This window comes from Lepidochelys kempii, chromosome 21 (assembly GCF_965140265.1).
Source record: "Lepidochelys kempii isolate rLepKem1 chromosome 21, rLepKem1.hap2, whole genome shotgun sequence".
NCBI classification, from domain to species: domain Eukaryota; kingdom Metazoa; phylum Chordata; order Testudines; family Cheloniidae; genus Lepidochelys; species Lepidochelys kempii.
In genome coordinates, this window is record NC_133276.1 from 3,330,735 (window position 1) to 3,342,792 (window position 12,058).

A 12,058-nucleotide genomic window follows, 5' to 3' on the forward strand; every position below is an offset into this window, starting at 1 on the left:
ACTGTGTTGTAGGGAAGCACTATGAAAGGGGAAGCTACAACCTACATTAATAGCCTTCAGGACGAACTCCGGGGGATGCTCCGCTGAGCAAAAAGACCACTTAGTAGCTCTGCTGAAACGCAAGCTCTCTTTTGCTCCCAGAATCTGCATGAGCCTCCTAATTCCTTAGCTCAGCAACCCACACACAGCACTGCGTGATGATGCTTAAAACGGGCCGTGGCTAACACTCCATGCATCTGAAGTGGTGGTGTTTTACCCACGAAAGCTTATGCCCAAATCAATCTGTTAGTCTTTAAGGTGCCACCAGACTCCTTGTTGTTTTCGTGGCTAACAGGGTGCCACTCAAACCAGCGGGTGCACCAGCGAGGCATTCCCAGGGTGCTCAGCCCCCAGTGGCCAGCTGCAGCACCCTTCTGGGCACGTCAGTCCCCACGAGATGATGTGGTGGGGTGAAACTGTTAGACTGACAGGCCTGGAGACAAGTTGCCCTGGCTGGCTATAGACTTCTCTCCGCAGCACTCCTGCACAACCCCACAACAACAAATCAGCCCAGACAGCCCTGCGCAATGAGAGGAGACAGAACAGTCTGCCAATGCACAAGGGATTCCAGCTCAGACAGATGGCGGCTGACCGCATCTCTCCCCATCCCGTCGCTCCCAGTGGGGTGATGAGCTGAGCACAAAGGCCGAGCTGCGCACTGCGCAGGATGTGATGCTGCCTGGCTGCATGTGGGATACTAATGAACCCCCTCCCACACTCCTTCCACAGTGGCTAAAAGCCGCTGCCTCGTGTGCCTTACACACCTCTCACCTCCAGCCTGGAGCCTGGCTTTGGCGAGCGACAGGAGTTTAATGAAACGTAACACATGGTCATTTTCACAGCCTGCTTGCCCTTACGTACGGGCTCCCTGTTTGTCTAGGTAAACAATGCTCTGCCCTGCCGCAGCCTGACAGATTCCCAGGGCTCAAGCTGGCTGGGTTACCAGACTTTGCGCTGTGCATGGGGACAGCACAGCGACCCTGGCTATGGCGCAGGGTTAAAGCCAGGAGGGAGGGATCCCAGACTGCGCCAGGGACAGGAACACTGGCACCATGTTTGCCCTGAAGGGGTTCAATGGCTTTTGAGGCGGACGTCGCAGGGGCCAAGCTGTTGGCGATTACTCCAACCAGATGGTAACGGGGCGGGGGTCACTATTATGTGTACTCCAGTAGCACCCGCTAAAAGCGGAGCTCTGCTGGGTGGGGCTTTGCACACACACCCACCCCCTACGCTGTGCATGGACAAAGGGCAGAAGGGGAAACAGGCACAGAGCGAAGTGATCCAGTCACCCAGCACGTCAGTGGCCGGGCCAAGGCAAGAACCCAGCTCTCCTGACTCACACTCTGGTATCCTAGGAGCCAGACCACGCAGCCTGCAGAAGCAGAACCTCAGACTGGCACCACAGAGCCTCCGTGAACCATAGCACAATAACCCTGGCTGGATGCCTCCTCCTTCCGTGAGCTGCCAGGCTCATGGGAGGTGAAGGCCAGTGGATACCAACACCATCGCCACTTAGAGCCAAAACGTGATGGTTCTTGGGGTGCCTAGGACTGAGTGTCACCTTGTTACTCCCTGCCTCCAGCGTGAGGGAATCTTTCCTGTGGGAGCTGGGTGGCAGCTCCCTGGCACTGCCAGCCCTTCAGCCCTCTGCCAGCCTTTACTTCCCCTTAACACTTGGCACTTCCCAAACTCTCTGGAAGCATCCCCCTGTCGTGCCCAGCCCCCGCCAATGGACATGCTCAGTGATTAGCAGGGTCACTGAGCCCAAGGGAACAGAGTACGCACGGATTTGGTTAATTCAACTGAGAATTCACACTTTGCTTGATACCACAGCACCAAGGGGAATTGATAATAAAAATAAGTTGAACAAAGACCAGAAATTCAAATGAGTAGTAGGTAAGATGACTGGAAGTAGAATTGGTTACACATAAAACTAAACACCAGACACAACCCTAGAAGTCAGGAAAGGATTGGGATTAGTTTTCCCTTTTCAGCAGCAAAATGGGGGTGGGCCAGAAAAGGGGGGAAAAAACCCAAAAAACCGGAAAGCCAAAACCTGATTTTTTTCCCCACATTTTAGATTTTTTTTTCTTTCAAAATGGTAACAAAAAAATTGTTCACAAAATATACTTCCATTTTTTGACTGGCTCTGATTATATGGAACAATCTTCCATAGAAATTGTGAGACTACTCATGATCCAGCTACTCCAGTATCCTGTCTCTGCTAGTGGCCAGCAGCAAATACTTTAGAGGAAGGAGAAAATAAACCCGGTAACAGGTAGATGTAGGATAAGATGCCCCCAGAGGACATTTCCTCCTGACTCCCAATGCTAGACATTGGTTTATGCCCTGAAACCCAGAGGGTTTATATTGCTTCCAAAACTCTTCTTTTCATATTTATTATAACTATATATTGATATCCATAAATGCCCAATCCTTATATGACCCCTAAAGTATATCCTGTGGCAATGAGTTCCACAGGCTAACTGTGCAGTTTGGGAAAAAGTACTTTATCTGGCATTGGCCAAATATGGACTAGATGGTACCTGACCCATCAATCTTCTCACTACCGTCTCTCATTCGAAATTTTGTTGCCACAAATCTTCCCACCTAAATGTTTCTTTGGGGAATAATTAGAGAGACCCCTCCCCTCCATACTAAAGGCAGGGCTGTCTAGTCACCGCAAGTGACTTGTTCTATTCATATCTGTGTAAATATCCCCAGTGCCTACCTTCTCATTAAATCTGCGTTTCAGGATTTCAGTCCTGGGGAGCACCCATTAATAGCTCAATCACAGAATAAAATAGTCACTTAAAACCATTTCGCTTTGGCTGAAATTAGCATAACAATGCTTCAGTTGATAGGGGGCAACAGGGAAGCTGTCTGCCCTTGTCTGCCCTTGCAACAGGGACCTGAATTACGATCCCAGTGGGAAAGCTGGCGCACACCCAAGCAAAGGGGTTTAAATGAAACATTCATCAGCAGCCTTGTAAAAATTAAATATTATGGGCTCACTGAATTGGAGCATGCTATAAAACACAGCAATAGGGAGATGATTCCATGTGTTATTTAAACTATAAGGATTTTATTGCTCACAAGGAATAGCTTCAGTCTTAATAAACTCATCTGGCAGGTGAAGGCGTATGAGGCTGTGATCTGTAGAAACCATCCAGAACAATAGGAGGTTGCATTTCACAGCTTTTTATGGAGCTTCCTGGCTATTAGCACTTCCCACTGCCCTTCTACATAATCTCTCTGTGATAACAAGGGATGCTTTGTGCAGCATAAATAATTTATTAAACAGAGAAAATTAACGGGACGTTGCTATCTTAAAAATTCATTTTCTCCAGGCACAGTAGCCCTCCATGGAATCTCAGAAGTACCCGAGATGGTTAAAATTGAAACAATTTTTAAAACCCAGCTTGCTCTATTTATACGGATAACTTCCTCGCATTTCACGTCATCTCAGGCCGTGTCTACACTACAAAGGGTTTGCCACTATAGATGTAGTGGTAGAGCTACACCAAACACCTTCCCCTTAGTGGGGAGAGAACTTATTCTGGCAAAAGAGGAGCTTAAACCAGTCCCCAGAGTGAAATAAGGCTCTGTCTGCACTTAGATGCCACAGCAGCTGCTGCAGCCCTTCAGCGTCGACACCCAGTGCAGTGACGGGAGGGGTTCTCCCAGCGCGGTGTGCGTAATCCACTGATCTGCTGCGACCTGCGCTGGGGCTTAGGACAGCTTACCCTGGAGATACGCACCCATGCCAACGGCACCTTTCAGTGTAGCCCAACCCAAACTCTACTATCAAAAAGGACTTTCCCGCTGGTATAACTGGGCTGAGACACTAGTGCTTTTGCCGGCAGAGCTGTGTGGGTCAGGGACGCGGTTTTTTCCACACTCATAACAGGCATAACTATGCTGGTGAAACTTCCTAGTGTAAACTAGGCCTCAGCCACAGAGAGCCAATGTCAGGGTCTGCATTTCTGTGGGGCAGGGTTTGTGTTGCAGACTTCACAGTGGAGGTTTTTTTAGACAACAAAAACTATATCACACACACGTTTCGGCCCTGTCTACACTTAAAAGTTTTGCTGGCATAGCTGTCAGGGAAGGGTATACTTCCACCCCCCCCCCCCCCCCCCCGCATTCCTGACCAACATAGTTATACCAGAAAAAGCCCTAGCACAGAACTTTTGGGCCAGCATAACACTCTTTTGGCAGTACAGCTTGCTGAGTTCAGAGAATGGGTAATAGCTGTGCTGGTAAAAGCACTCTTACTGCTTCTACAAGCTGTCTCTACACTAGGAGAGTTTTTGGAGAGATCGACATCAGCCAACCCTTTCTAGTGTAGACGAGGCCTTATGTTTTGCAAGATTATTAATATGACCAATCTAATTAACGACCCCAATTGGTGCTGAAACTGCCACTGTACAACAGTTGTCACACACACCACAAATGCTCTTCTAGCCTTAGCTAAACACCTGTCCATTGACTTCCCTGGGGTAGAGCGGGCTGTAAACTAGAATTTGGTCCTCCCTTTAGAAATGTTTCTCCAGTTTAAACATGGAGTTTTAGGGTGGTGCTGGAGATAAGAAATCAAAAGCAGCAAGGGAAGTGTCGGGGGTATATTTGCAAATCCTTATCCAGAATGCCCATGCAGCTCAAAGTTGGCGGGTTAGGCCACAGATAGAATTTGGTTTTCCGCAAGGCATAATCATGCAATAATTTCTTCTTACAGCCACAAGCCTGTTGGCACATTTGGGTTAAAAACAACATCTGCAATAACATACAGCTCAGTTTTTAGTAAGACAGGAGTTATAGTAATATATATTAGCTGATCAAACTAATGTAAGAATCCTTAGATGACATTGTCTCCAGCCACATAAAAGATAAATGTGAGCTGATTAATTTCTGTTGGAGAACAGTGTTTGTACAGATGGTGGGAGAAAACATGAACCAGTTCATGAAAAGTGTAACTGTACTGCAGTCAATGGTATTACACCCAGGATGACTTTAGGGCCTCAGACTCAACTGAAATTTTAAATGTGCTCCCTCCCTAGTAGCTAAATGCTATTTTGTGTTATTGGATGTTTGGAACAGGAATACTTTAAAATCAGTGCTTAGGGAAGATCTTTACTCAAGAACATTCTAGATAAATGCTGAAATAAAAACTCTTACTGAAACTGACAAAAATTAAATTATGGGCTTCAGGATACATCCTGTCTGCAAAGAAGAATATGCAGCTCCCACTGAAGTGAAGAGCAGAAGTATCTCAAGGCAGAATTTGGGCTATTGTGTTTAAAGTCCGTTAGTCATACTTTTTAAAAAAAAGTTATCCAATGAGAACACTAGATCTTTGTGTAGGATAGTAAGCAAGTGCATCAAGGCATCATTCTGGAGTGTGTGCCATCCATAAACAAGGAATTTTCAAAAGGATTCTGCTTTATAGGAAATAGATCTGAGAGCATGAAATCTGGACCAAAATTGCAGGGTGTTCAGCTTCAGCACGTGTTCAGATGTCAAGTTCTAGCTCATCTCAAACAGGAACTAATTTCACATTTTAAACAGTTTTTTAAAAAAATTAGAGAAGTAAATTAAACCCCCCATTTTTAAAAACCAGATGTCTTATACTATGCATCATGCAAAGCTGTTTTCAAACAGTGTCACCCAGTGGTAAAATGAGAAATATGCAGAGAAATATGTACTCCTAGCTATCTTCGAGACACGACTGACTTCCTGAGGAAACTACAATCCATCGGTGATCTTCCAGAAAACAACATCCAGGCCACTATGGACACAGAAGCCCTCTACACCAACATTCCACATAAAGATGGACTACAAGCCATCAGGAACAGTATCCCCAATAATGTCACAGCAAACCTGGTGGCTGAACTTTGTGACTTTGTCCTCACCCATAACTATTTCACATTTGGGGACAATGTATACCTTCAAATCAGCGGCACTGGTATGGGTACCCGCATGGCCCTACAGTATGCCAACATTTTTATGGCGGACTTAGAACAACGCTTCCTCAGCTCTCGTCCCCTAATGCCCCTACTCTACTTGCGCTACATTGATGACATCTTCATCATCTGGACCCATGGAAAAGAAGCCCTTGAGGAATTCCACCATGATTTCAACAATTTCCATCCCACCAACAATCTCAGCCTGGACCAGTCCACACAAGAGATCCACTTCCTGGACACTACGGTGCTAATAAGCGATGGCCACATAAACACCACCCTATACCGGAAACCTACTGACCACTAGCCTACATACATGCCTCCAGCTTTCACCCTGAGCACACCACACGATCCATTGTCTACAGCCAAGCTCTACAATACAACCGCATTTGCTCCAATCCCTCAGACAGATACAAACACCTACAAGATCTCTATCAAGCGTTCCTAAAACTACTATACCCACCTGCTGAAGTGAAGAAACAGATTGACAGAGCCAGAAGAGTTCTCAGAAGTCACCTACTCCAGGACAGGCCCAACAAAGAAAGTAACAGAACTTCACTAGCCGTCACCTTCAGCCCCCAACTAAAACCTCTCCAACGCATCATCAAGGATCTACAACCTATCCTGAAGGACGATCTCTCACTCTCACAGATCTTGGGAGACAGGCCAGTCCTTGCTTACAGACAGCCCCCCGACCTGAAGCAAATACTCACCAGCAACCACACAACAAAAACACTAACCCAGGAACCTATCCTTGCAACAAAGCCCATTGCCAACTCTGTCCACATATCTATTCAGGGGACACAATCATAGGACCTAATGATCCTATGTGTAGCAGTTCACACGTTTAGCACCCACAGGGACTCCCTGCATTCTTCTGTCACCCATTTTCCCCCCTGTCTGGAGCTCTGTCCCACAAACTCATCCCCAGTCTCTCTGCACATCCCTGGTTCCCCTACTGCTTTACCCCCACCCCCTCCCAGCTGTCCCTGTATTTTTGTTAAGAGTCCAGGCTACATACAACATTCCCAAGCAGTAAATTAAGCTGATGCCTCTGATATGTGAGGACAGCAGCAGGGGCCAGTAGATACATTCTTCTGTGAGCAGCACTGTGTGTGTATGCATGCTTCTCCTGTCCATCAGGCTTTCGGGGTGCTCTGATTTGCACCAATGAGTGGGTTGGATGGGATGTTCCACACGTGTCATGTGACAGAATGCCATCATGTTGTGTTACACCTTGCCTTGCTCAGACAATTAGTTAATGTTTTGAAACTGTGGACTAAAAGATGATGTTCTAAGTTTACTAAGTGAGAGGGGAAAAACACCACCAAGTTCATAATACCACCTCCTGCAGCACCTGGATTTGTCTTGGCAGGCTCCCATTCTCATGCGGACCACACCCAACTGTTTCACATGAAGCAGGGCGCTTTGGCTAGGTTGTTGTAAAGAGTGCGCTAGTTTGTTTAGGAAAAAAAGATATTTCCCTTTTTAATGAAATGTTTGGGACCACGATAGCTGTATTACTGCAGCACCACCTAGTGGCTCAATTAGACAGTTAAGATTAGATTTCTATTTTTATACCACAGACATCTGTAACCATCATCAACAGTTACTTTATTACTAAAATCATTATTAAAAATAATTTTACATTTAGTAAAGATATTGACTAACCTCCAGGGACCACGTTTCTGGTCCTTCTAGAGACAGAAGTGCATATTCAAGTCAGTGAAGGGACGCAGCTAAGCAACTAAACTTTTTCCTAGTAACTGATGAGCGCAGACACATTTGCCGTATTGTTCTCATTCAAATTCTTTCATTCAGTCTTCTCGGAGCTGCATTTAGAACTAGGATCTCCGCATAATTCAGCAGCTGCACCACCACCACACCTTTTTGAAAACATGTCTAAGGAAGTTCCTGGTTTCCAGTAAAATTGCATATCGATTCCTGAACAATCTTTTAGCTACAATGCAGTTTTGGATTTCCTATTTTGTTCTTTTGGACCTACAGGATTGCTTGAATTTACTCCATGGTCACAACAGCGGAGATACAGACCTTATTCTCTTCTGACCTACTCTGGGGCAAAGCAGGAGTAAGTCACCAAAGTCGATGGAATTTCGGCAGGGTAGATCTGAAGTGGGGAAATCACGCCCGATATCAATAACAGAAGGCTGTTATTTTTTTGCTAGTACACAAACAAGAGTGAGTTTGACAAATACAAATAGGTCTCTCCACTCCCCATATCCTGAATTTTGTGAAACTGGGAGGTTTTAAGTTAAACACATTCAGCTCGCTGTACTCATCAGACCAAGTTCACCAATCTCTTCGATACTAATATTCGCTGTGAGTTTTGCCTAAAAAAGTAATAGCTGGTGGTAGCTTCTGTGCAATTACATTTACTCAAAATCAGTTCTCCAGTCCAGAGATTCACTTGAGATGTTGCACATAACTTCATTCTTGGGCTCCTGCCCTGCAGCTTAACAATATTAAAACAAAGATTCCCGCAGTGAAATACACGATCATGTCAGACTGAAAGATCATAGACCTTGATACAGTATTAAACTAATTTTTTTACATACAAAAATAATTATACAGAGGGATATTTTCAGCAGAATACAATCTTTAAATATTCAAGCGAATTTACAAAGTATTTAAAAGCAACCTGATGGTCTTTACTGTGTAGTCTGATTTAATACATCAACAAGGGCCAGTGTGGAGACAGGTCATTAGCATAACCACTGTGTGCTTGCGGTTTATTATAACAGAAGACTAACTACTGCAGTAGCAGGAAGGAATTCACAAAACATTTCTTTATGAAAACCAAAACCTGAAAACTAACAAAAACACACAAACAAAATTAAAATGTACTAAAATTTAATCATTCATAAAAGCTTTGTAATTTAATCTGTGACAGTAAAACACAAAAGCAATATTAGAGTTGGTTTAGTATATTATATATTTTTGCTTTGAAAGCCATAGAAATCAGTTATCCCAGTTTTTTCCTATAAAAGACCCATTTTTCCAAAGCATTATGCACAAACATTTTTAATTAGAATATAATGGCAGAATGAAAATAATGATATTCCATAACTTTTAAATATAAAATGAAGTCAATGATTCAAAAAGTTATTTGCTGCAGTGAGTTCAAAGGGAAAATTCATATAGTATATATCTATATAGTAATAGATATAAAGTATAATGGTTGAACATTTTTAGCGCTTGATGGGGAAGGATGATGATAAAAAGGTCAATATGAAATAATTTTAATTATAGTAGCAATATCTAACATTTGAAATGCATCCATGCTCTTTTGTATAATTATCAACTAGAGTCAATTATATTTATTTTCACATCTGTTAACTGCTATTGCAAAGGAGAAATACTATTGTCTTAATTTCCAAAAGATATACACAGAGCAATTTCTTTTCCAGGGACCTTGTGCAAACCATTATAAGATCTAAATTCTTCACATAATATATAAAAACAGGAGAAGCCTCTTCAGATATGTTGTTACTTTGTCATTTTTTGACATCTGGAATGCTGGCACTTTCCAACTGGGCAACAGTTCTTCATTCCTGCAATCTACGATTCGTAAAAGGAAAAAAAAGTTAGGGTCTTTCTTAAATCGTCATAGAGATGAAAGATCTTAAACAAAGGCCCAAAGATCATTGCTAACAATTGGCCACAGAAGGAAAAACTGAGAACAAACATATACCACAATGAACAGCATTCTGACAAAAAGGGGTTATTTCACTTCATCATTGTGATTTGTTTCCACTGTAACTTCTCCATATGCATTTAGAAGTAGAGGAAGAGAAAAAATTGGATTCTTTAGAGACTGTAAACTCTTTGGGACCGAGATTTTTATTTTGTGTGTGTCCACAGTGCAGTGCCATGAAGCCCCTCTCCTGATTGGAACACCTGGGTACTACTGTCATAGCAACATGGTCTGCATTTCATCTGAGGCTACAGTATTCCAACTCATCTGGCTTGTATCCATTCACTAATGCTGGAAATCAGGAATGCAAAAAATGGCATTGCTGTGGTGTTATTTCATTAACAAAATGGCTATCTGACTGGAAATCCCTTATGGTTTTCTTTAAATGGATAATGAGTTAGTGACCTCATTAAAGCCGCTCTTGAAAGCTTAGGTTGTAACAAATCAATTAAACAAATTAATTAAGACGAGGCTCACAAACAATGGCAAGCACAGTAGAGAATCTGATATTTTGAATATCTGTCTCAGACTTAAACATTTCCATTAACACAAAACTACTAGCAATTCATCAACAAAACTGCATATCCACATTTTTACCAGTAATTTATCAGCAGCATGTAGTCTGCGTGTATACTCACTTTACCCCAAAAGTTACAAGCGAAACACACTTGCTACACCACGTAACCTATCACAGTGTTCCATTTGTGCCAATGAAAAGGATACTAGCTGCAAAGCTGCTGCCATTAAGGACCAGCAGCAAATGACTTCTAGTACTGACAGACCAGCAGATGGCACCTCTTCTAAATGTCATGAGGTAGGTGTGTTAAGAATGGAGTCTGCTTGGCTGATGATACACTGGCTAAATTCAAATCCATAGCCTGAGGTACAGTAAAGGGGAGAGGTGTCCGGTACTATTTGTACCATGCTATTGATTTTTTTAAACCATATTTCTTTCCCCTCTTTACTTGTAAAACATTAGGGTCCAGCCTGCAAATCACTAGGAAAGGATAAAGGTAAACTGCATAAAGCCCCAAACCACTAGGAACCAGCAAGGTATTCAGGTGACTGCTCCAACTCTGACCAATCTGAAAGCTATTTAAAGACGAGACATGTTTACGTTTCATGAACTAAGTACATGATAGTTATAGAGATTAGAGAGACCCAGGACACAATGGGTGGGCAGAGGACCACTGATTCATGCAATCTTCAGAAATTAAACAAGTCATCTTAGAAATCTTTTGCGAGTTAATTTTTCCCCAAAGATACATGGCTGCTGCAGGACCAACCGATATACTGCTTCTCCAGATAAACTCTACCTGTACAACGTTAGCAGAGTTGCAAAACATGCATCTATTGATAGATTAGGGGGGAAAAGCAAGATACGTTGTTGGTAAAGTTTAAGGCAACTTTAAGGAACTGAAAGCCCAGACTATGTCCACTTAATGCTGTCTCTAACTCTTTTAATCTAGCTGGGCTGGGCTACCATAGCTCGCACGGTACACAAGAGCATCTGCTTTTCTGGGGTCCTGAGACAGAGGGCGCTCTGCATTGCATCAACAACAATGTACGATTTTCTTGTTTTCTGAAGATGGCTCTCCTGCAGAACCCAAGTAGTTTCTGGACTGGAGGGGGAGATTTACAAAGTAGCACGTGTACAAGCACCACCAGTAGCCTTAAGGGTATAGTGCCTGGAAGCTGTGTCACGCCAGTCTCTGTGTAGGAGCACAGGCATGTTTCTGTCCAAAACAAAGCGTAAGGAAGGATGGTCTCCTTTCAGGAGCACTTTTTACCAATGATTGTAGCACAGAGCATCCTGCCGAGATACGCAGGAAGATTATTTATGGCACGTGTCCAACCGCGGTATTTTTTTGGTGGGCAACTTTTCATTTCTTTGCCATTCAAACTCCTGCCTCTCCCACCTCAATTTGTGATTGTCCGTATATCCCCTCAGGCTGCGCAACAGCGGCAGCCAGCCCAGAAGCCACAGGAAGGCCACTGGATTTCAGCAGGGGAGAAGGGGGCAATCAGAGGGCTCTGGGTCTTCCTGGCCTCTCACCTGGCTCAGAGCTGCTGCGTGACGTGGGTCTTAAAGCAGCAGACATGACTTTTTTTTAGGCTTCTTCTTTTCCACTGGTGTTTTTCTATTTATCTGTCTGACCAGGTCATAAAAGATCTGAAAGAGAAAGGAGCGTTTAGCAAACCACGACTCACACAACACTTGAATTGCAGAGGAGGCTAACTAGGCTGGTTGGCAAGTTGGTACGTTTCCTTGGTGGCTGAAAACTTAAGTTCTGGAATTAAAGCTTGTTTCTCATTACAAAAGTTAAGGAGCAGAACATTC

The 12,058-nt window shown here is 43.7% G+C and overlaps 1 protein-coding gene across 6 annotated transcripts in view; it reads right to left on the reverse strand.

Moving 5' to 3' along the window:
* Positions 1–7,599: 7,599 nt before the first annotated feature.
* Positions 7,600–12,058, reverse strand: part of RAP1A (RAP1A, member of RAS oncogene family) — a 69,338-nt gene continuing 64,879 nt past the window's right edge. For all 6 annotated transcript variants that reach the window (XM_073319906.1, XM_073319903.1, XM_073319905.1 and 3 more), the window contains 2 exons: positions 11,774–11,890; positions 7,600–9,581 (listed from right to left, as the gene is read on the reverse strand). In XM_073319906.1, coding sequence (XP_073176007.1) covers positions 11,804–11,890 — 87 coding nt within the window. In that variant the 3' untranslated portion in view covers positions 7,600–9,581; positions 11,774–11,803. The remainder of the gene's footprint in view (positions 9,582–11,773; positions 11,891–12,058) is intronic.